At 42.4% G+C, this 25,944-nt stretch overlaps 1 protein-coding gene across 2 annotated transcripts in view; it reads left to right on the top strand.

Annotated features, from left to right (window-relative positions):
* Positions 1 to 25,944, top strand: part of Arhgef28 (Rho guanine nucleotide exchange factor 28) — a 281,915-nt gene that overhangs the window by 172,885 nt on the left and 83,086 nt on the right. For both annotated transcript variants that reach the window (XM_060385610.1, XM_021639568.2), the window contains 4 exons: positions 10,956 to 11,077; positions 14,616 to 14,896; positions 18,640 to 18,844; positions 21,292 to 21,403. In XM_060385610.1, coding sequence (XP_060241593.1) covers positions 10,956 to 11,077; positions 14,616 to 14,896; positions 18,640 to 18,844; positions 21,292 to 21,403 — 720 coding nt within the window. The remainder of the gene's footprint in view (positions 1 to 10,955; positions 11,078 to 14,615; positions 14,897 to 18,639; positions 18,845 to 21,291; positions 21,404 to 25,944) is intronic.

Below are 25,944 nucleotides of genomic sequence, written 5' to 3'. Positions count from 1 at the left end.
ACAATGGGATGGGGAGGGGGAAAAGTATATTTTTAATCTCGCATGGAAAATTTGGTTTGATGTCATAATGTAAACAGTAATTTTTCAGCAACTGATTGGTAGGTATCATTGGATAATAATTTCATACCCTGAAGTTCTCCTGACAATTCTTCACCCCATTTTTCTTCCTTGTGAGGATTCAATATGGCTTCCTGGTGAGAGTGGAGGGCAGTTGGTGGTAGGAGGGGCCTGGTTCTTGAATCTTTGCAGTGCTTTCTGGGTCTTGCTGGACTGACCTAGCCTCTTCTCAGAAACATGACTGCCTGACTTTGGCACTTGTGACCAAGATCTACTGCTGGGGTCCTCTCCTGGCGTCAGGCAGGGCTTGGTGATTCTCTTTCTGGACTTAAACTGACTTGGCTTTACCTTGGCTCATATGATGGAACCTTGGGGGTCTTTGTCCCTGGACACCGTCCCGGATGCTCTCTCCAGAAACGTCTGCCATATGCCTTTGATTGCACTATGGTGGATATGATGGCCAGCCATGTATGCTCAACCCAGCCCCGGATCACTTTTCTCTGAGGTGTTTGGGACCTTGGTGTGCCATCCTCACATGTAGGCAACTAAGAGCACCCTAGGAAAGCTGAGCCTGGCACTGCTGTTGGACCATACTGCATACACCTCATTTCCTCATAATTCAGATGATCTGAATGAAACAAGAAAAACCCACCCATTCTCAGAGTAGCTATCTCACACTGCTTACCCCAGGCAGAGAAATCACTTATTTGTGCCTTTCACCTTCATTATCCCCAAAGTGGAGAGCCCCGATCATAGACAAATCTTATATCCAGATCTCAGTTATGCTTATCTGCCCAGAATTTCCCCATGGTACTATTATCAGGAATTCAGTAGAGTTTCTCAACCAAAAGAAACCTAGAATGGTTTGAAGAATGCCAGGAGGTATTTAGCTTTCATCATTTCATTCACCCACTCATTTATTCAAAATATTCTCTTGAAGACACTTAAGAAATGAATGACTTTATATTTCCAAGAATTCTTCTCTGTTGTGCTAATGCAGTGCCTTGCCTACGGTAGACCTCAGTAATGTTTGATGGCTTCCAGGGGATGAAAGCATATTACTCTGGAGGCAAGCCCTGGGGAGTTGAAGCTCTTTGTAGCATTAGATGGGAACAAAATCATGTCTGTGTACCAGCATCTTTTCATGTGAATGGTTTAACTTATTCATTGGGTTCCCATGCTGATGGCATGTGGGGGACATCTTCTTATCCATTTGTTTGTGTTTTTGGAGTTACTTGAAGTGGTTTTGGAGAAAAAAAAAAAGCTTTATATTTGAGGCCTTTCCATTCTTTCTTGGCGCTTGTGTCATGTGTTTCCCCCACAGCTTTCCTTCATGTTCGTTTGCTTCAGGCCTTAGAGGATTGCATCAAGAAGGAAAGAGATTGTTGACGGAATCTAATCACACCAGAATCCACACCAGCACAATACCTACTTGACTGCTCTGTGGAGGCAAGGGCTGAAACAAATTATTTACATACTTAAGAGTCTGTTCCCAAATGTAAACATGTGCTTTGGAAGGCCACTTTGTGCTTCTATAATTAGGAAAGAGGACTAGGAAAGACTGGGAGAAATTGTTGTTCTCAAAGATTGCTCTTTCTCCATCCCTCACTTTACTCAATGCCTCTTGGGTGTAATGGGGGCAGAGCTGGTTTTGCAGTCAATAATTAAGACTGTTGAGTCTTTCAAACAGAGGAAAAGAACTTTGCTAAAGATCTGACCTAAAAGAACCAAATCTGGGTATGGAAAAGAGGATTTGATCCTCTGAGAAATGTCCTTTTACCTCTGGGGTCCACTGGCTTCCATCTTTAGTCATTGCTCTTGGTAACAGTGAGGCAAGATCCCAGGAGACAAGGCAAGTTCAAAGTACATTGGAAGCTCTTTTATGGTCGTCAGAGGTTTCCTGGTTTCTCTTCTGGATTTTTCTTGGTACAGGCTGTGTATAAATGACCTACCTTCCATCCAAGCCACAGGAAATTCCTGGGATGGAGAACTTTCTGGAATCTGGATAATGTTCAGGGTAGCCACAGGTCCAGCTCAGAAGAGCTTGAGGTGAGATTTTCCATTCCAAGACTAATGCCAGCAAAGTCCTGAGAGAGCCTTATGGAGGAGTGAGTGGCAACAGTTCTCAGGGAATGGCCACTCTCCTAGTGAGGGCAGCTCTGTACTTTCTTCTCGGTCACACTGAAGTCAGTGTGAGAGCTTTCTCTGCATTCTAGAACTTTACAAAGGTTCCAAATTGGGAAGTGGAGGCAAAGGACAGGGGGTCATCACTGGGTTTGTGTCACAGTATTTTACCCCCTTTATTTGGTAGCTCTGGGATAGAACCCAGGGCTTGTGCCAATGCCAACACATTTCTAGACATGAATGTATGGGAGGTTTGTTGGGAAGAGGTAAGGTAGACAGGTGTGGTAGGGAGATGGGGAGGATGAGCATGGTTAGTATGTCTTATCTCGTGTATGACATTCACTAGGTAGAAATTAAAAAAAAAAAACAAAATAAATAACGAGGAAAATGGATATGCTAATACCCACATGGTCATGGAGAGTACAGATGACATGTGTACTCTTAGGGAAAAGTTTTCCAGTAATATATTTGTTTCCAGTAATACATTACCCAGTATGGGTAGCTTACTGATAAGCTACTGTTTTGCATGAAATGACACAATGCAAAAGAAATGGATGTTCCCTCCCACTTGTTTCGTATATAAAGATGTTATTCTTTTTGGTTTTTTGAGGCAGATTTTTTTTTTTGGGGGGGGGATAGCCCTGGCTTTCGTGGACTTACTTTGTAGACCAGGCTGGCCTCAAACTCTGTCTCCCTGCCTGTCTGCCTGTCTCTGTCTCCCTGAGTGTTAGGGTTACAGTCATACACTACTGTGCCTGGCAAGGACATAAAAATCTGAAAGTAGGGGGCTGGAGAGATGGCTCAGAGGTTAAGAGCACTGGCTGTTCTTTCAAGGGTCCTGAGTTCCATTCCCAGCAACACATGGTGGCTCCCAACCATCTATAATGCAATCTAATCTCCTCTTCTGGCCTGTAGGTGTTCATGCAGGCAGAACATTGTATACATAATAAATAAATCTTTTTTAAAAATTGAAAATATAAACACAATATACTTTATGACATGTAACTTGGCATCTTGGTTTTGCTTTCTAGCTTTTTCTCCTGGGTAGTTTGAACACTGCTGTTTAAACAAGATGGAATGAGATATCTGCTGTGTAATGGATGTTTTCTCAGTCAGGCTTACACTGTCATGTCCTGGCAGCAAGTTAACCAGGAGAAATCACAGACCCAGGGCCCAGGAAGTAGGCAAACACATGTAGAAATAAGTCACACTGTAACATATTAATGAGACTTCCTAATGGGAAAATACCAGACATTGTTCAAATACCATCTTCTTTAATTTTTTTTTTTTTTTTTTTTTTTTTTTAGTGTGCATTCCGTGTCAGTTGCATTTATGGTAATCTATTTGTTTCAAAGCTGATGGGAATTTCATTTTTTCCTACTTGTACGTTGTAACGCTGTAAGCATAAAATCATGTTCATGCTCACTTTGTCTCTTATATGTGCTATATTGTAGATCTAGAGGCATTAATTTGTGGAGAAAAAAATAAATGGTATTATTTCTTAATAGTTCATCCCTCTAATAATAATAAAAAATGATTATATGATTATAGGTAATTCATCTAGACTGAGTTTTACAAACATGCACACAGAGAGAGACTCTCAATGGGCAGAATTGCCTGTCAGACTAGATTGGAGCCTGAATATCTTCTGTGGAATATTCTAGCACATATCAGTTTCTATGGGTGTGATATCTACATTTTTTTTTGAAAAAAAAAAAAAGAAAACCAAAAGGAAACAAGAAAATCCCGCTACTACTAAGTCATTTTTCCTTCCTTTCACAAGGTCAGGTGTTTGTTGTGCACTCAGTAACCTGTGGAATGTCCACTGTCAAATGTTCACTGGTACTGGGATACTAATTTAACATTAATCTTAACAAACCCTCACCTCTAACTCGAATAGTCTCTGCTGGAGGATATTCTAGTCAAGCACTGTTTTCTTTGCTTCGAAATAGAGCAGTCAGTAACCCCAGTACAGTAACATAGCTGGAGTGGTCTACAGGGTGGCCGCCAGGTTTTGGTTGTGTGATCTTGAGGGGACCTTGATGATACCTGGGCTTCCTTGCTCTTGTTTAGAATCAGATGATTGAATAGAATCATGAGTGTCTGGTTCACAATAATCAGAATGTACCCGAGTCATGGCATCAGTGGGGTTCAGTGTCTGCCATGGGGACAGAGGTGCTGAAGATGACGTTTTGGTTGTATCTCAGATTTTATTCCTTCTTGCTCATTTCAATGCTCTCCCCCCATCTTCTCCCCAGTTTCTTCATCTGAAAATTTGCCTGGTGTTCCCTTATTTTTTAATAAGAGAGTAAGCACCTGATTGTCTATTCTATTAATATTTTTGAGGCAGAATCTCACAGTGTAGCCCAAACAGGCTTTACACTCAGAAATCCTCCTGCCTTGGATTCCTGAGTACTGGGATTACAGCCTTGTGCCACCATGAAGCTCCTGATGCTTTATGAAGTGATTAAATAGTACCATCCACAGGCTGTTGATACCAGGGTCAAAGAAGCACATAGTATCTGTGCTGTTCTGTTTGCTCTGTTTATTGACCAGACCCAACCAGAAAGTTATCTCTATCCCCAGGAGTGAAATTAATTCCCTCCACCACCCTCTGGATTATGGTAGATGCCATAGGGCAAAATGCAAGACAGCTCAGGAAGGAGAGCTTGTTGTCCTGAAAAGACTTGGCAGGGGACAGCAATGACGGACTTTTGCAAAGGTCAGAGAAGCAGAGAGGCCTGGGCTGGGCCTAGCAGGTCGTACAATTAGCAGAATCATGGTAAATGTTGGGGGGAAAGAGTTGGCATGAGTGTGAGAGAGAAGAGAGTGTTGGAGCAGAGTACGTGGAGCTGGGACAAAGCCAAGGAAGCTTCCAGAAGCCAGAAGACATGTCAGCCCCGGAAAGAGTATCATTCTCTTAATTGTTCCTGGTACAATTTTATTTCCTTGAGGTGAAATTATTCTTTATTTCCACAATTATTGATTGAAAAATTGAGTATGGCCTGGCTTTCTTCTCAGCACTGGGGACAAAGTGAATAAAACATTCAAAGTCACTTTTCTTACAGGACTTATGTTCTTGGCAGGAAAAGGGCATATAAAGGAAGTAAATATAACTGGTGTAGGAGACACCAGTAGCATGGGAGGGAACAGACGGGGACAAATGCTGCTGGGTTCCAGTGGACAAGACAAGAGTTGTCTTCGGAAGACCACTGCTGACAATAGTGGTCACTGTTTCGTAGGCTGCCTCACACTGAACTCTGAGGCCAGGCTTACCTAGTGTGCCATGGCTTGTTATTCTCAATAAATCCTCTATGCTCATAGTTCTATGTTTAAAACAAAGCACACTGCAAGAAGAAAACAAGGATGGAGGGAAGGAAAGGAGGAAGGAAAGAAGGAAGGAAGGAAGGAAGGAAGGAAGGAAGGAAGGAAGGAAGGAAGGAAGGAAGGAGCAAATGAATGAGACTAATTTGTCTAACTGTGGTTAATAAACTTCTGGACTGTAAGCCCTACCTAGCATTTGTGGTGAGAGCTTGGCAGGCAGTGGGTGAGAGCAGGCCAGGCAGGAGCTTTGCAGCAAGCTGGCTACAGGTTTGTTTATGTCTGGGTGTGTGTGTCTCTTATATAACCAGGCAAGTAGGCCGCACTTTCCTTTAGCTACCAGGCCTGGCCTTCCAGAAGGCACGCTGGTTTTCATCAGAAATCAGCTTATAGATGTCCAGGCTGTTCTATACTGTGAGCCACTTCTTGCAAGATTTGTGGCACCTCTGAGAAAAGAGAGGCATTTCAGCCACCTTCTCCGTGGTGCCAAAGGGCCCTCTTCCCAGGGCAAAATATTTCCCTAGTCATCTTCTGTCGCTAGAGCAGCTAGCATAGCAAAGAAGTACTGATGGGAATCTGTGGTTGGGAGCCCTGGGGGAGCTACCCAGTAGTGAGGCTATTAACTGAGGGAGGAGTGGGGATCCCCTGAGCAGCTGTCGATCCTGGAGGCACTCCAGGAAGAAGCTGGCCTTCATCCGCTGTCTTGTCATACCCTCTCATTCCTGAGCCGACCCTGCTGTTCTGGGGAAGCGCCATATCTGACTGACTGGTCTTTTCTCCTCTGCAGCTATAATCTCTCAGACTTAGAAGTCTTTGCTCCTGAGTCATTGGAGAGAAATCCTGTTGGAACTGAGATAAAAGTAGCATTTTTAAAATTTTATTTATTTATTTTGTAGCACGCACAATGTTTGTTGTGTTCAGTTGCCTTGGGTTTTGCTGCTGTTTTGCTTTGTGTTTTATGAGGCAGGGCCTCATGTAGCTCAGGCTGCCCTTAAACTCACCGTGTAGCCACCTTGAACTCCTGATCCTTTTGACTCTACCTCCTAAGTGCTGGGATTATGGGGTTGTTTTTAAACATGTAAAGTTATAGTTGAGTGAGTTGTGTGTGTGTGTGTGTGAGTGTGTGTGTGAGTGTGAGTGAGTCAGAGGACAGTTTTCTGGAGTCAGTTCTCTCCTTCTGCTTTGCCTGGATCCTGGGGTGGGTTTTACCAGGCTTGGCCTTTGATCCATTGAACAATGTGACCTGCACAAAGTTGTTTTAAAAAATCAAAACTACACATAAACATTCAAGCCCTATTCTGAAGAGACTTTGTCATAGTGTGTCATCCTTGAGTGACAGAGTGATGACAAGGTCTGGTAGCAGCTGTCTTGGAGGTGGCTAGCGTCAAATTAGGTCATGCCACACCACTTACACTGAGCCACTTGCGCCTACCTGCACTGTCAGGGTTAGTCTTTCCTTCTCTCTGTACAAGCACTGTGACAGCAGTAGTTTAAGGGGAGGAGGCTTGTTTGGGTCACAGACCCAGTGGAGGGAAGGTATGGTGGGCGAGGCTCAGTCTGTGTCCTGGGCACGTGTAGCTGTGACTTCTCACATGGGGACAACCTTCACTGCCTGTCAGTGCCTGCCAGCCAGCGTCCCAGAACAGTACCCCGAGCTGGGGACCAAGTGTTCAAATACACAAGCTTATAGGGGACATTGCACAGTCAACCTGTAGTAATTAGGTATGTCTTTTTCAAGTTGTTCTATGTGTTGCTGTGTGTGTGTGCAAGCTCATGTGCATACGTGTGCATGCGTGTTCCTATGTATGCATGTGTGTACATGTGTGTTCATGCTTGTGGAAGCCTAAGTATGGCCTCAGTGTCCTTCCTCAAGTGCTGGCCACCTTGTATTTGACTTTAGAAGAGTAAAATACATTGGCATGGGACTGGCCAAGTGGCTTGGCTGGCTGATTAGCGAGCTCCAGGGATGTGACTTCCTCCTCAGAACTGGGATTCCAAGCATGTGGAAGCATGTACAGCTTTCTTTCTGACACACATGGGTTCTGGAATTGAACTCTGATTCTAATGCTTGTGTGGCAAGTGAGGTACTGACCAAGCTATCTCCCCATCTCCCTGGCCAATCAGGTTCTATTGCTTTGTCCATCCTTAGAAAGAAGAGTTCAACTGGCTGCATTAGATCATTGGTGCTTCTTGTGTCCTTCAGAATCTCCATGCATCTAACAGAGAAGCAGGCCTCTCTGTCTTCCATAGCTTGCCTAGGTAACAACCCTTGGAATTTACAGTATCGCTTCAATTCTGCAGCCTTTAGCTTTCCCATTCATTCCCACTTTTGTCAGGAAAGACTGGCTTTCGGATTATACTAGGGATAAGGTAGTTCTTTCAAAGTAACGTCATTTAAAGGGGGAAAAGCAAGTGGATTTGATGGAAATACTAAAAAGTCATGGCAATGTAAATGTGTTGCTATGGTTCTCAACCTTCCTAATGCTGTGAGTGGCCCTTTAACACAGTTCCTCATGTTGTGGTGACCCCCCAACCATAGTTACTTTTGTTGCTACTTCATAACTCCTTTTGCTAATGTTATGAATCTCAATGCAAATATGAGATATACAGGACCCCTGTGAAAGGATCATCCCACAGTCATCCCAAAGGGGCATGACCTAGTGCTTGAGAACCACTGCTATAGGTACTTGTGGGATTGAGAGAGAAAAGACAAAGGTTTGAGATGTTTAATGTCAGCTGTGGTGGCTATTTTAGGTGCTCACCGTCTCTTCTTTCTCGGTCTCAGATCCGTGTCTTTGGGAATTACCTTTAGGGCTTCTACTTCACAGGTTGTGACTCTCCTCGGACACATTAGAGCACCACACCAAGACTAGAAGCATGTCGGTGGCAAAGTCTGAATGCTGGCCTTAAGTGGGGGAGAGACAGAGTGTACATGAGTTCAAGTCTCTCTGGCCATAAAATGCATTTGTGAACCAAATGTTTGAAGAAAAACTTTGATTTTTCAGAGCTTTAAATATTTTATGTTAATGCTAAGGGATCATTCATAGTCTGTAATTCAAGCAGATCATTTGCTAAGCCCTAATCAAATCAATAATTCAGAAAACAAATTAGACTCTTTTTTTTTTTTTTTCAAATTAGACTCTTAAGTTTCCATACTCAGTAATTTGTAGGTTACTTTGTGACATGGACAGAGTCTCCATATATACCCTGCCATGGCATGTAGGACTCAGGTTTATAGTGGACAAAGTGCATTCTACCTATGTGCTGGAAAAAAAAAAAAGCAGTAATTCTGGTCCTGCTCATCGCTGGAGCAAGTGCTCAGAGTTCTGAACACAAAGCTCTTGGTCATTAAGACCAAGGCTCCTGGGAGAGATGACTGTTAAAGAGTACTTGCTCTTTCAGAGAATCAGAGTTCAAGTCTGAGTACTTTATCTGCAGGCTCAGTGCCACCTGTAACTCCAGTCCCAGGGGGCCCGTCCCCCTCTTCATGCCTCCCTGGGCTGCCCCAGTCACTTGTATGTGAGTATGTATACTTGCACACAGCCAGAGCAATACCTTCATCAAGGCCCCACAATGTAGGATGAGATTTCACTTGATTCCGTGTCTTTAAAGTAAAATCTGTTCATTGCTTGTTGTCTTATCAGTTCTTGGGTTAATCCTGTGGTGAATGAAGTCCTTATAGGGCAGCCGTCGGGAAGGAGATGAATGGCCTCTAAGTGTGATGGCAGGCGTGCTGGGTGTTTCACGTCTGTGAAACAGCCCGGCTTGACTGATCACATGCCACAAGGCCATGCTGTAGTATTCGTGATTGCTTTCAAACATTCTCCAGAATGACAAATGAGCGACAAAGTTTTCTGACTTTGAAGAACATTGAGGGTGTTTTGTCGAATCCTTGATTTATGACTGTTGGAGCCTCTTCTGTATAATTAGAATGAATATGTATGGCCATTGATCATAAAGGTCATACTTGTCAAGGGCCTGTGGGCTACGTGTGTATCACATTGCTAGCTAGCTAAAAAAATTAGTGAAATAACCCATTATGGGTATAAGAAAACACTTTCCTCTATTTTGTATATTTTCTTAAGAAGCTTAATAAAACTTTGTTTTAATGTTCTGTGGGGGAAAAGTAGATCTAGATTTGTAATTGGAAGCCAGGGCCATTTTGTTTCATATGTCTTTATATCTTTTATGTCTCCAGAACTTTCTGCAGAAAAGTAGAACATTTAATCATAGCACATCAACTCACAAGTCATGGTTCACAGTCTGATTTTGCCCTGTGACAGAGGTGAGGCAGGTAGTGAGACACATGCCAATTTTAATGGCCTTCAGGGCAGTATTGTTTCTTGTTTTGTTTTAAAGACAGGGTCTTAGTATGTAGCTCTGGCTGGTTTAGAACTATGGTAGACCAGGCTGATCTCAAAACTCCCAGAGATCCGCCTGGGCCTGCCTCTCTGCTGGTTTGAAGGCGTGTGTGCGACCACACCCAACAGTGCTCCTCCCCTTTTGTATCCATTATCTTGATAACTTGCTAGGTCACACTCTGTGACTATACCATTAATCTATGAAATTAATGTCAATTACAGATACAATACTGTGGTTAGTATCACTATCCTTGTACTTCATGTTGGCCATGATTAAAGATCATAATAACGGAAGCAAACATAAACAACAGTGACGTATCAATCTAACAGAGCACTTACTGTCAGCTGCTGTTCATATCCAGGCCCGTTTTATTCAGCACACAAAGCAAAGAGTGCTGTTAGCGTCCTTTTACAGATGCGGAGGCTCCACAAAGGTGTCTGCAGATGGAATAAACAAACCAGGCACAGGAGGCCTGGCTCCAGCTTGCAGAGGTTTTATTGCCTTCAACCCTGTGATCTCTGCAAACACAGTAGCATCTCAACTCTCCAGGGCCTCACTTCGAGCAACTTTTACTATTTGGAGCAAAGCTCAGACCACAGAAGCAAGAAAAGTCAATTCTGTGATTCAAAGTAAAAGAAAGAGCAGCCTGCAAGGGTTTGTGGGTGAGCCAGAGCCGCCATTGCTGGCCTCTGTGCTGTCTTTGGATCATTAGTAACTCATCCAGTCTGAACTTGTCATGTACTTAAGAAGTGTGATACTAACTGATGCTTCCATGTTACTTGTAAAGGAAGTGGAGTTGGGTTTAATGTGTGAGAACTTAAAGGAATCGATGCTTGCAGTGCACTAATATTTACCTGTCTAGAACTATTCAACTTCTAGATAACAGAGAAGGTTTAGAAATGAATGTACTTGCACTGTAGATCTTAAGGTATGAAGACTGAAAATACCATGTTAAAAATGCACTTAAAAAAAAACCAAACAAACCTGAATGCTTTTTTGTTTGTTTGTTTGTTTGACTAAGAAGGTAAAACTTGGTTGTAAGATGAATTGCTCATACTTCATAATTTCTCAGTCCTGTTCATTTCTTCTAGATCACTCCTTTGATGACCTCAAAAAATCCAAGCATGGCCCAATGTCCCTTGCTGCAGGCCAGTTCTCTGACGTGCTGAACGGAGGCGATGAAGTCTATGCTAACTGTATGGTGATTGACCAGGTACAGCACGCTGAGGTGACCAGGGGATTTGAACTACTTTTCCAAAATGATAAAGAAGCGCTGGTGGGGAAGGATCTTGAGTATAGCCAGGAGGAATGAGAAAGCACTTTGGTGAAGCCAAACAGGAAATGCCAATGAGCTACCAATATCATCCATATAGCTTTTCAATAAGCTCTGTCTGTCTCTGCGTCTCTCTGTGTGTGTGTGTGAATGAGGCAATGTATGTGTGTATTTAAATCTAGCGGACAGTAATGAGCAGGTAGATACCTGGTCCCAGCCCAGCTGATGTGGTCACATATATCATCTTTAATCCATACAATGTGCCAGCTTATGTGTATTAAGATCGTAGAACTTTGATGTGCGAAAAGAACAGTGTCCTGTCACGAGAAAGCTGGGACATTTAGAATTTCTCTCTTCCTTTCCCAGTGGGGACTTGTGGGCTCAAGCTCAGGGCCTTAGCTTTGCTTCTGGTCTCCGACTCAGTCACCTTGAAGCTTTTTTGTAATTATAAAAATTAAATATCATTATAAATGTGATTTTTTTTTTACATTTTATTATGGTGGAATCTTAAGTGATTTTCTTGGATAGGTTTGACAGCATGAAATCCCTGCCTTTATCTGCTACCTTGTAAAGTAATCCCAATTAGACACGCCATAGGCTCATGCACACTTGTGTGCATGCACACACAATAACTGAGCATTAAGGTAGTTTACCATTTTTCTTGTCTAGTCTGTCTCTGTTTCAACCTGCAGTTGAGGGCTCTACTCTTCTGTCTTAGCGTCATGCTACAGGATTACAGTAAATGTATCCTTTGAATGGCAGACGCTGAGGTTGAATTCAAAGTGATGGAGAAGCCAATACATCTGAATGGAACCATCTGTAAATCACCGTGGCCACGCTGACATAAACCATCTGTTAGCCTAAATTACAGATATTGGGGTGTGGAGTGAGCCCTCCAGCATTCGGGACTGTTAGGCTGTGTGTGTTAGCCACACTCAGACACAAATGGATACTTCCATGTATGATTTATTATATTTGTGATAACATATAAGATTTATTTTCTGGCCCCTTTGGAGGATAGTTGACAAAATAACATGCACTGAAATATGCAAGGCAATGTGTTGAGAGTCACACACGTTGTGAACCCATGATAGAGCTGCTTCCTGAGGAGAGTGAGTGTGTTTCCCTTGGATATGTACCCAGAGGTGGGTGCTGTTGGATTTAGTTTCTCGAGGAGTCTCTCTGCTGCTTTCACTGATGGCTGAGCTAATTTATAGCCTCCATCAGTAGTGTGCTGGAGCTCCCTTCTCTGTGCCTCACTAACTCTTCTGCTGCCTTTTGGTAACATCTTTAACACGATGCTTCACTGTGGTTCTGATTTGCATTTCCATGATGACTGGTAGTCTTTTCATGTACGTGGTGGCTATTAGGGAATCTTCTTTGGAAAAATGTTTGTTTAGGCCCTTTGCTCTTTTAGAAATTGATTATTTTAGTTCTGTGTATGTGTGACAGAGAGAGACAGAGAGAGACAGAGAGAGACAGAGAGAGAAAGAGAGAGAGAGACTAGGTGTGTATAAGCCACAGTGCAAACGCAGAGGTCAGAGGACACCAGCTGTCCACCTCTGATCCCAAGGGTATCTTTGCATTTCTATGTGTCCTTTTAAAAATCCTTCAGCAGTGTTTAATAGTTTTCAGCAGGTAGATATTTGTTGTCATGGTATAGTCATGACAAGAGATTTCAGTGGACTTTTTTGAGTCTTTATTCCATCTTGTTCTAAGCCTCACTGGACAGATTATTAATCCTCCTTCCATTGACCCCATCTATTGTGAATATTTCAACTTTATGTAGAGAAACTGTCTTTACAGTGTTCCAAAATTGCACTAAAATTGGTGGGGAAATCCAGAGGATGAAGCTGGATATAATTTGGTTCATAAATAGTTTAGGTGAGAGAAACGTTGCTTTGATTAAAACAAACAGGAAAAGGAGAATGCAGAGATCCAATTCAATAAATATAGCAGAGGATTGCCGAATTTGTGCAGTTAAGATGAGCTTTGCTAGACTGGCTGGACAGCAAGCTATAGGCATCTCTGTGTCTTTCCTCCCATTGTTGGGGTCACACACACACACACACACACTACCATCCCTGGCTCTTACATGTTCTGGCAGTTAGAACCAGGTCTTCAGCACTTTACCGCCTGAGGTATTACCCTCAGTTATAGCCATTCCTGTTCCTCTTAGAGTCTCATTTGCTGCAAAAGATTAAAGTATTGGAGATTTTGTAATAAAATTATTTATTACAAATTATGCACTTTGTATCCCAACTGTAGCCCCACCCTCATTCTCTCCCAATCCCACCCTCCCTTGCCTCCTCCCCCATCTATTCCCATGCCCCTTCCCCAGTCTACTGATAGTGAAGACCTCCTCCCCTTCCATCTGACCCTAGTCTATCAGGTCTCATCAGGACTGTCTTTCATAGTCCTCCTCTGTGGCCTGGTCAGGCTGTTCCCCCCTCATGGGGAGGTGATCAAAGAGCCAGCCACTGAGTTCATCTCAGAGACAGCCCCTGCTCCCCTTACTAGGGAGCCCATTTGGAGACTGAGCTGTCATGGGCTCACAGGGCAGGGGACCTAGGTTATCTCCATGAATGGTCCTTGGTTGGAATGTCAGTCTCAGAAAAGACCCCTGTGCCCAGATTTATTGGTTCTGTTGTTTCCTTGTAGAGCTCCAGACCCTTCTAGGTCTTTCTATCTCCCCCTTCTTTCTTAAGATTCCCTCCACTCTGTCCAGAGTTTGGCTAGAGTCTCAACATCTGCCTTGATACCCTGGTGGGTAGAGTCTTTCAGAGGCCCTCTGTGGCAGAATCCTAACTTTTTCCTTATTTTCACCTTTTTCCAATGTCTATCCCATTTGCCTTTCTGAAAGAAGACTGAGCATCTTTCTCAGGTCCTCCTCCTTGTTTAGCTTCTTTAGGTGTACAGATTTTAGTATGATTATCCTATATGATATGTATAATATCCACTTATAAGTGAGTATATACCATGTGTGTCTTTCTGTTTCTGGGATAACTCACTCAGGATGATCTTTTCTAGTTCCCACCATTTGCCTGCAAATTTCATGATTTCCTTGTTTTTAATTGCTGAGTAATATTCCTTTGTGTAAATGTACCACAATTTCTGGATCCATTCCTCAACTGAGGGACATCTGGGTTGTTTCCAGATTCTGGCTATTCGAATAAAGCTGCTCTGAACATGGTTGAGCAAATGTCCTGTTGTATACTTGAGCATCTTTTGGATATATGCCTAGGAGTGGTATAGCTGGATCTTGAGGAAGCGCTATTCCTAATTGTCTGAGAAAGTGCCAAATTGATTTCCGTAGTGGGTGTACAAGTTTACATTTCCACCAGCAATGGAGGAGTTGTTTTTTTGTTTGTTTGTTTGTTTGTTTGTTTGTTTTCTTAAACTGTGGGAGTTTTGTTGACTTTAATCAGAGCACTCTTTCCTGCTTTTGTTTGACAAAATGTTCTCTTCCAATGTCCAGGTTGGTGATTTGGACATCAGCTATATTAATATAGAGGGACTCTCCGCCCATACCAGCCCCGAATCCATGAGGTCCACTCTGGGGCCTCAGGCTTGCAAGCACATCCTTCCTCCCGACACTGGTCCCTGTGGGCACCCTCTTGGTGAGGACAGCGAGGGGACAGTGAACACTGCGATGCCACAGCTCTGTGTGTCACCAGCCAGTTCTTGCACTTCCAGCTTGAACCTTTCATTTGGTCTCCATGAATTTGAAAAGGAGCAGAGTCATCTCAAGAAAAGAAGGTAAGATGCTTTGTTCTGGAAGAAAACTTCAGGAAATGGGGGGGGGGGTGAAGTTTCATTTTGAAAATTGTCCCTGTTACCTTTATCTCTATATCAAAGTGTTGCCCCCATTATTTCCTATCTATATTTGATTTGAAAGTTAAGGCAGTTAAGAAAGCCAGTGGAAGTGCAGTAGAGGACAACCGTAATGCCGAGTATTAGCAGACTGCTAGAAGTTGTTAAGTCTGACATTATCATGTTTGGTGACACGAATATAATGGCAATTGAGAGCCGTGAGCATCGTGTAACAACTTTGGAAAGTTACTTGACATCGTTACTGGTCAATATATTAGTGTTTATAATAGTAGGAAATAACTCAGTTGGGGACTAGGCGTGTAGTTATACATAGTTTTAAATCACATAAACAATACTACAGGCAAGAAAATGAATTAAACACAAGTGTGTATATATAATATTCATCTTCACAGCACTAAATTGAAAAATGCAAAATAATACAATTTATTAATATGTGCATTAGCTGGAAAGAGAGAGAAGACAATGAGGAGGGGGAAATACCTAAATCAAGAATTAGGGAAAGAGAGAGAAAGAGTGGGATGGAGTGCGCCAGAGAGACATTTCATGGACTGGTGAACAACTGTGTTTCAAGTTGGGTGGGCTCATAAAGGCCTTATTTGTTTGTTTGTTTGTTTGTTGTTTTTAAGTTTTTTGGTATACATGAAATGACATTTTAAAAAGGTGCTATTGTACATGCCATGATGACATATATTTGTGTGTGTCCATGCTGTGTTTTAATGTGTCAATTTCTTTGGGAAATAAACCAGTTTTCACTTTCCTGTGGGGTTAATATTTTTTTCTCATGTCCTACCCCTATGATGCTATGTTCATTTTCACATGTGAAATTATGAATCAAAGTGAACATAGCACATGACATGTGCATGTAAATGTTTGTAAATGACATGCATGTAATGAATGGGTACTCGTTGGAGTTATAGTTGATCAAGAAGAGACAGAGAGAGGACCAGCTGTCAGTGGACACCATCCCTTTTCCTATATTTTATATGGATATACAGACTGAGTTTTTTTAAGTGCCAAGTATTGATATTAAAGGTTATTTTGACCATAAGTCCTAACATCTTTATGTTTGTATTTTATCGTATGGTTTTAGAGATGCTACACAGTGGTTATTCTCAATTGCAATGTAGGGTCTTCGGGGCTTGTATGTGCGGGGGACAAGAATCCTCCAGTGTGGGCCAGACTCCAGACAGTTCCACAAAAGTAGATTAAACTGTGTGTGATTTCATACATTCTGGCAGAACTTTTGGCTATGTCAGGTGCCCCTCAGATCTCCAGAAGTGGGAAATGTCAGAGACATAAGGCAGAAAAAGCACAGGTGGTTATTCTATTCTCTGTATAAAAATATTCCCAGAACTTCACATTTAGCATTTCCTGCTCCTGTTCTGGAAAGTTTAAACATTTCGTTGCTACAGATAAAGTTTTTTTTCCTTTTTAGAACATCAGGAAAACAAAGCCAGCACTCAGGGGACAGATGTAAGGAGATTGCAAGTTCAAGGTCAGCCTGGGCTACAGAGCCATATCAAAATGTCTACCTGCCGAGTCAACTGCATACATACACATATGATTACTAGGAGAAAGGAGAAGTTCTGCTGAAAACACCCTCTGTCAGGCTGCTTCCACAGGCCAGCCCTTTCCTGCACAGTCCCCTCGCCTTGAGACACGCAGGAATGGTGGCGGGGTAGAAGGAAGGCTGGCGTCTGCAGATACTCCTCTTCAGCCTTGAGCTAACTGCAGCTCCCTCCTGGCAGTGGATGTTGTGGGAGTGGATAGCCTTACTGACAATAAACCCACAGTGAAATGTGTTCAGCGAACGAGAGCATGACAGAGCAGGAACGTCTAATGGGAGGGAAATTTGGGGGCACACAGTTGAATGTGAATGATATAGGGGCAAGGCTAATTATGACCTAACGAGTCCTACACTTCCTGAGGGTTAGAGCAGGATCTGATGGGGCAACACGCACAAATCCAGATGCTGCCGCGCCCTGCCTGCCCCGCATCTAAAAAACGACGCAGAAGACTTCCCCAAACTTAGCAGGACAGCATAAGTTCCCAGAATCCATTCTGAATCCTACCTCTGTGCACAAAGAATGTACAGGTTTATAGAAAAGATGAGCAGCAGGCAGGAAAAAAGCTAGAGCCACAACTAGTGATTTTGGGAAGTGTGGGTTTACTATAACATACAACCCAGTCTGAAATCCTAGTAGGAAAGTGATGGCGGTTGTTGGGTGACAGTGGCTTAGTCCCAGTTGTCTTCCCTAAGGAGGCAATAAGAAATTGTGATTAAAATTTACCCCGTGACAAAAACCCTGCAGTCAAGTTGTTCATTTTCACAGTCCTTTCTCAGCTTTAGCCAAGATGTTATAAAATAACTATCCCTCTGGGTCCTCTTAAGCTGGGACGCCAGCATATCCACGGTAGCAGAGAAGTCGGACCGCTGTAGATTTCCCGTCAGCCGGAATGTCAGTGGATCTCTTAGTTTCAGCTGGGTATACGGGTGCTTTTCAGTCACTCTGTTTTCCACCGTGGAAGTCTAGCACAGACTAAGCTACCTCCTGTGACAGCTGGAGCTGGCAGAGCGTGGCCGGTGTCATTTCCAGTAACTGTGCCTCCAGTGGTGCCCTGGGAGAGCAGCTGCCATTACAGAGGTGGTGCCCCGTAGCTGGAACTCTTTTGACATCCACACTTTGTCTATTATTTATTTGTGAGTCTTTTTTTTTTCTATGACTGCTTGCCATAAAAATTAACTTTCTGAAAAAAAAACCACCAATTGGTGGCCATAGTGTTTGATGGAGTGGTTTAAAATGTAGATGTTGTAAGGCACTGAACCTTAGGAGTGGATGGCACATTCTGACCTTTGATGTTATTATTATGAAAGTTAAGTAGGAAGCAAAAGATTGTTGTGAGGCGGAGTCTTTACATCCTCTGAGACAGAGTCCTTCATGGTAACTCTCTGAAAATGATTGTCTCATGGGACAAGCTTGAGGCTTCACAAACGACTTATTTCTGAGCCTTGTCTCTTCCACTGAGGTGAGCTCTTCACTGCCTCTCCTTCCTCTCACTTCTGCCCTCGTGGCTTTCCAGCGGGGGTGATGCCAACGGTGTCTTTCCTGTTTCACTGCCCAGAGCGTGCTGTGCAAGCATCCCTGTGGCTCAGGCTCACAGAACGTGAAGGATTGCTGTGGAGGGCTGGTGCTAACAGACTTTACAGAACAGAAACAGTGAGCTTATCGCTAGCAAACCCACGTTTGTGAAGTAGCTGAAGTGACTTTTGCTAGGTAGGAATATCCGTTTGGGGACATGTGGAATTTTGTTTAAAGGACTGATGAGATGACTCAGCAGGCAGAGGTCCCTACCAGCCAGCATGACAAGCTGACTTTGATCCAAAGGTTCCATATAGTTGCAGGAGAGAAGTAACTGTTACTCCCACATTGTCCTCTGTGGGAAGCACGTGCGCACACACACCCATCCACTTGTGTACACACAAAGAAAAGGGAAAAAAGGATAAAAATATTTGCTCCAGAAGATAATGGGGGAGTATAAAAACCATTATTGGTGAGCGATTACATGACTTCTCATTTCATCTCACACCAATGAGAGATTCCGAATGCAGGAAAACAGAACCCGGTGTCTGCCTGGCTGCTCACCAAGTGATTAATTTTGTGCTTCAGTTCTAGCCTGGATGCCCTGGTTGCCGACAGCGAAGGAGAAGATCGCTCTGAGGCCCCCATCTCCTATGCCTCTGGGTCTCAGAGTTCCCCGAGAACTGGGCTTCCCAGTGGAGACGAATTGGACTCTTTTGAGACCAACACTGAACCAGACTGTAATATCTCCAGGACCGAATCACTTTCTCTGTCAAATAATCTGCATTCCAAGGTATACTTCTCAGGGTTCTGCTTATATCAAACAAACAGGGTGTGTTCTCAGTGTCCCCATCTCTACCTGGAGGGCAGACTCTGTCTTCTTCCTGCAAAAGAAGTGCCTACCTGTCGGTGGGGACTCATGCGATGCCGCTTTTCAATCTCCTGGGCACCGTCTTGAGTTTTACGGCTCTTCCAGCCGTTGCTTGATGTTATTGATTCACAAGGAGTACATGCTATTTTTGCATACTTGGGACATGTTTCTTTTTCATATAATATTCCTTCCTGAGGCAGAGGGAGGGAAACTGGTGATACTGGATTTATATGGTCAAGCTTGTTTTGCACATATAACCTTTAGCCTGTTCCAGATGAGGAGGTGGATGATGTCAGTAAGTCAGAGATGACGTTCGCTGGGTGTTCCTGGCTTCACGAGCTAATCTCCAATGCCACCCACTAAGTCATCTTGAAGTTTTACTCTTCTTGATAATTTCATGAGCTTCATTCGTTTCTGTTTGAACACATGTATTTTTTCTATTTGAGTTATCATCCACTCATTTTCTTCTTAAATTGCATCCACTGCTATAAAACAATGTGTGGAATGTTAAAGTTCTATGAAGAACATGTGCCTAATCGGATGGCACCTTACTATTGCAGAGTTCCTATAATAGATAAAACGGCTTGAGATTTGTGCGAAGTTCAGAAGCTCTTCATAGCCCAACTAAGATATAAATAGCACTTTTATTGTAAGTTTTGAAAGGGTTGGAGTTGTGTCTAGGTGGCCACAGGTTGCTCAAATTAAGGACTTCTAACACCCATCCCGAATCCTTTTTCCTCTGTAACCTGGAGATCGTTATTGTTTGAACCTGAACATCATATGATAATTCTGGGTAATAAGAATACATGTGGGGAGGAATCCTAGTCAAGAAAGAATGGTTATGATTGTGAATGTTAATACCAGCTAGTTTTGAGTTTTGAATGGAATGTGAAAACATTGTCATTCCTCGGAATGAAATATAGCTCTTTGGAAGCAGTTTCACATTCACTTTCACTGGAAGTTTCTGTCCTATAAAGTACAGCTTGCCTTGCCCTATAACTACCCAGCATAATTTCACCAAAAGGTTTTGGATAGTTCCCAAAGTCTCATTGTCGTGAACGAGGGTTTCTGTGTGTGACGTAAGTGAAGAGGAGGCATCTGGCAAGACCCTCTGTGGTCCATGCTCCACTCGGTTAGAGCCCAACTCAGTGTCCAGCCACTCATCACTCCCAGACAAGGCGCTGAGCCCAGGCCCTTTAGAGCCAGGTCAGGCTTCTGCATTCATCTTTGCCCTGAGCTTTTTTAACTCACGACTGCCAAGGGACCATGTGTTTTCACTCAGGAAGAACAGGCAAGACCAACTCTGACCTAGAGCAGTTTGTGACGGCTTGATTTTAGTAAAGAATTCTGCATCTCTTTCACTTAACCCTCACCACGAAATAGTATCTCAAAAATACATGGGCAGGATCAACGCTAAGGGCACTGTGGAACAGGAGTTAGAGACCATGCTTGGCTGTAATGGCTTCTATTGCATATTCATCTAAAATTTCCAGAACATGTAAGAAAACCATGTTTTAATCATCTTGTCATCTTGCATTTTTTATGTATGTTGCAAACATAATAATAGAAATAACATGCAATTGGGAAACAGGAACGAATATGGCGGGTCATTTACAAAGAATGATAGTAAAGTCATATAAATCGTTGTTAGCATCCCCCTGGGAAGTGCAGATGGGAAGTCTATTAAACAGTGTCCCCAGGTGAACTAGCTCCACACAGCTAACACTATAAACAGCCACTGGAAAGCTTGAAACCTCTTTTAATTGGAAGTAGATATTTCTCCACCTTCTGAAATTGCTTGAGGGTAGAGATCTCAGTTAGTTCAGAATTTTGTTTGAATGTGGAAGTCTAAACTAACAAAAAAGTAATAATCCATATAAAAGACAAATTAAAGCCACAGTTAAACATTCAGAGAAAACGTTATGTGACTTAATTTTCTCCTTTTTAACCAAGCTGTTGAAATGACTCAAAGGTATTTTTTTTTTACATGTATGAGAACTATTTCACAAAGCTCAAGTTTATCAAAGCATTAAATAGAAAGGAAAACACTAAAGCATTGAGAGGCAAACAGACAGATAACTGAGAGGCTCGTGTAAGAAACGCTGGGGAGTAGGTCTCCTAAGCCAGTTACTCGGAGACCAAGATGGACCATGCCAAGTCCATTGGGGCCCTGGGCAACTTAGTATGACCATGTCTCAAAACTAGCTAGAGAACACAGGCTGGGGCATAGCTCAGTGATAGAGGCCCTGTGGATCATGCACAGGACCCTGGGTTCAATTCCCAGGACAAGTAAATAACTGCAGGGATGAAATGTGCAGGTCAGGGTTTCCTTTGTTGAGAGTGACTCGTGATGACGTGGTCTTTCCCAGGAGTCCTTGCTCTCTGGAATCCGATCACGCTCGTATTCCTGCTCATCTCCCAAAATCTCTTCAGGAAGATCCCGGCTAGTGCGTGATTTCACAGTGTGCAGCTCCAGTGAAGGTAAGCCTTGTCTACAATGTGCCTTTAAATTCCTTCAGCTCCAGAGCAGACATGGCGTTGGTCCAAGTATATAAAACACTAGGAAGTTCCAGGGAGTGTCGGTCCGGCTTCCACAACCCGTCTTTCTAAGTGTAGTAAAGTCCTTCTCTCCTGGCACACCTGTCACATCATAGATCTAATTTAACTTTGATAAAATTATACCTATGTCCCAAAATGTTGCTCTCCAGGGTGATGCAGACGAGAATGGATTCCAGTTATATTACTTTGAAGGCCTTAGAGGAGTTAGTAAAGTAAATTCTGAGAATTACTTTTGTCCTATGTATACAGTGCTGAGGGACAGTTTCTCAGAGACATGGCAGAATGGAGTTGCTGCTGCTTCCCTCACTTTAGCCCAGGGCATGGGAAAGTTGAAATAACAGTGTATTCACAATGTCATTGTGAATAGATCTCAGCATTGGGAGAAAGAGCAGCAATATAAGGAAGCAGAGACAGAACTTTTACACAGTAAACTTTTATGAAAATATAGCTATAAGAAAGGATTCACATTGGAAGAGTTTGCTTAATTTTCAAAAGTGAATTCTGACTTAAAAATAGAATGCTTATGAGCCATGTAGGGTTCTCCTGGGATCTGCTCTCATCCACTGCCCTCAATATAAACTTCACTTTGAAATTTAATTACTTCACACTTCCTGTGAACATATTATTGTGTAATTCTCATATTTAAAGACTGATTTGGGCATGTTCTTGTCTGTGTGAAATGCATAATATTTTAATTAAAAACTTCTGATACAAAGAGTGCCTCGTTCTCTTTTCTCCTTGAGCTCCAAAAGCAAGCTGCAGGTCTGGGGACTCTCTGCTTCCCAGCACGCAGTATTTAAGATACCCCCCTTCCCCTTTCCCTTTTTCCCTTTCTTACTGCGTTCTAGCTTCATTACTATCTTGCATTTTTGACGTCACGTGCCACATGTGGTAACTATTCCAGCAAGATCTGCATGGATAAGATAAACAAGATTCATGAGCCCCAGAACAAGCTCTGCTTTCTGTTTGTCCTCTTTCTTCTGGGATGCATTATTAGCAGAGAAGGAAGACTTGTTGTTAATGTTTCTTTTTAAAATTTTATTATCATTGATTATTATTATTATTATTATTATTAATTACAATTACAATTTAGTCACTTTGTATCCCAGCTGTAGCCCCCTCATCTCCCTCAATCCCATCCTCCCTCCCTTTTCTTCCCTCTTGCCCTTCCCCCAGTCCACTGATAGGGAGATCCTCCTCCCCTTCCATCTGACCCTAGCCTATCAGGTCTCATCAGGACTGTCTGCATTGTCTTCCTCTGTGGCCTAGTAAGGCTGCTCCCACCTCATGGAGAGGTGATCAAAGAGCCAGCCACTGAGTTCATGTCAGAGACAGTCCCTTTCCCCTTACTAGGGAACCCACTTGGAGACTGAGCTGGCTACATCTGTGCAGAGGTGCTAGGTTATCTCCATGAATGGTCCTTGGCTGGAGTATCAGTCTCATAAAAGACCGCCTTGGGTCTAGATTTTTTTGGTTCTGTTCCTCTACTTATAGAGCTCCTGTCCCCTTCAGGTCTTTCATCTCCCCCTTCTTTCATAAGAATCCCTGCACTCTGCCCAAAGTTTGGCTATCAGACATATAGTATAGGATAAACATACTAAAATCTGTACACCTAAAGAAGCTAAGTAAGAAGGAAGATCCTGGGTAAGATGATCAATCCTCATTCAGAAAGGTAAATGGGATGGACACAAAAGAGGGAGAAATTAGGGAACAGGTCAGGAGGCTAACCACAGAAGGCCTCTGAAAGACTCTACCCAGCAGGGTACTGAAGCAGATGCTGAGAGTCATAGTTATTAATGTTTCTAAACATTCTCATAGAGAATGAAAGCAAGAAGTTCAGTGTCTGCTCTGCTTCCTCCCCCCTCCCCTTCATTTCATGGTCCTTTCTTGGCTCTCCATGCCTCCCGTCAACCCTGGGTTCAGGTTTCTCTACTGGTACCTTGACACCTTTTTATTAATAGTCCTAACTGGTGACTTGGTTTCACACTATAGCTATTTGGAAAACACAGTTGTATCTTCCATTTAGTGTGAAGTATTGGTGATTCACATTAGAACTGTGGTTTCTTCAACCTGGAGATTTGAAATTAGTGACCTGATGACAGAAAGGAAATTGATTGTTAAGGAAAAAGTACCTTAGGTTATAAATTTTAAATAAAAACTTAAACCTCTGCATTTGAATTAGAAGGAATAAAAAGATGACATCAATTCCTTTGTTGCCCTTTTAGCCTATAAATAAAGGATTGTCTCTAAGCAGTGTATTTAAAGACAGGCTATTTGGATGAAATTTGAAACTATCCAGAAAGTAAGAATTAGAACCAGGTGAATTAGCTTGATACAAAACAGCAACACACATCCTCTCTCTCTCTCTCTCTCTCTCTCTCTCTCTCTCTCTCACACACACACACACACACACACACAGAAATAGAGAGAGAGAGACCATCCAGTTGCCAGTATCTCCATTGATACCATTTATGGGCCAATCACATCCACAAAGGATACTTTACCTCCTAATGGAGAAGAAATAATTTTAAGACATATTCATTCTAGTTTGCTAGAATGAATCAAAGTAAATTGGTATTTGTGTTGGTGTTATGTCCCTCTCAGTGAATTTTGCATAGTACTAAATGTTTCTCTATTTAAACAAAGACAAAATCTCCCTTTGCCACCGGGGGAGTCTCCCTTGTATGAGGCATGATAGAGACGCACAAGCTTAGGATACATTTGTACTGTTTAATTCTTTTTTAAATTTTGTTTCATTCTTTTACATTCTTATTTTTAGTATTAAATTCTTACTTTTAATTCTTTCAAAAACGTATTAATTTGTTTATGTAGGTAGGTGCTTTGCTTGCCTGCATGGACATACGCCATGTGCGTGTCTTGTACCCAAGATGGCCGGGAGAGAGTGTCGGATCCCTGGAATTATAGATGGTTGTAAGGCACCGTGCAGGTGCTGGGCATTGAACCCAGGTCCTCTGCCAGTGCTCTTGACCACTGAGCCATTTCTCCCTTTTAAAATTAGTTTTAAAAATGTTTATTTATATTTCCTTTAATTTGCATGTATAGCCATGTGCCTGGCTGTATGTGCGTGTTCTATATGTGTTGGGTACCCAGACAGTTGTGAGCCATACAATATGAGTGCTAGGAACTAGATTCCAGTCCTCTTGTAAAGCAGCAAGTGCACTAACCATTGAGCAATCTCTCTAGCCTGTCTTTCCTGTTTATTGTTTGACCGATATATTCTGCCTTCCTTGTCGGTTCTGAAGGATTACTTGATATTATTTCTCATGTCTTCTTTTTTTTTTTAATTTATTTTGAGTCAAGGGTTTAATGGCAGTAAGTTTTACATTTAATATTTGTATACCTGCAATAGAGTCCAGATTTCTAGTTTGCTTTGCTACTTTGTGGGTTTCTGTAGAAAGGAATGTTGTCAATATTGAAATCATAATTGTGAAGCCTCATTGTGAAGACCTAATACAGTCTACATTAAGAATTTTTGGGGTGATGCCATACTTTTGAAAGTTGCTATAAACTGATGGATGGGATCCCACTAGATTGTGACCAGTAGCTTTATAATGGACTTTATAAGTTGATAGCTTGACTCTCTTATTTTCTAGGAATGTCAACCTATTTATTTTTAAGAACTGTGATAAATATGAAAAGCATTTTACAATGACTATAAAAGCCTTTGATTTTTCTCAAAGTAAATTTTCTATTACATCCAAGAATTCAGGGGGCATTTATTTACACTCTGTATATAACTGACTCATCCCGCTGTATTCCTAGTCCCACATCTTCCACCACTCCGCATTGTACTGGTAAAGGATTGCCCTGCTCTGTGGGTGGGGTGCTCCTCAGTGGCCCCTCTCTCCCTCATCTCTCCCCATGCCTAAGTTGGTATTGCCCTTCATCCCCATAGTGAGTATTCTAATTCTGTAAACAAGACGGCACCATGCTTGCAAAAACCCACCCTTCTGTCCCGCAAGGCAATGGGAAGGGTGGTTCTTTCCCTTCAAACACAGAATGTATCTTGATTGGACTGCTTGAAGACTTTACAAGACATTGCAGCTGCATAAAGATAGACTATTTCCTGTGCTGGCCTTCAAGACTTCCATAGAGCTTTGCTGAAAACTAGCAGGTTATTGATTCCTTGTGTTGGTGATTACTGTTATAAATAATGGATGAAGTTTCAGTGAGAAGTATCCAAAACTAACCAATTTTCTGTACTGTTTGCAAACTGTCTGCTTCCCTTTGTTGAGACTAACAAAGTCCCTGAAGTCATCAAATCGAACTCTTCCCCTCCAATCCAGGGACAGCAATAAAGCCTTACATGCAAAATATCAGTTTTCTCATTTTTTTCTAACCGATAATGTATAAAATGATAAGTATAATGTACATTTCAGACTAACAAGTGACTACAGTTTGTCTTAGTTATTTTATGTGTGTGTGTGTGTGTGTGTGTGTCT

This window comes from Meriones unguiculatus, chromosome 6 (assembly GCF_030254825.1).
Source record: "Meriones unguiculatus strain TT.TT164.6M chromosome 6, Bangor_MerUng_6.1, whole genome shotgun sequence".
Lineage (NCBI taxonomy): Eukaryota > Metazoa > Chordata > Mammalia > Rodentia > Muridae > Meriones > Meriones unguiculatus.
Note: the sequence above shows the minus strand (reverse complement) of the source record. Positions and strands in the feature narration are given on the sequence as shown.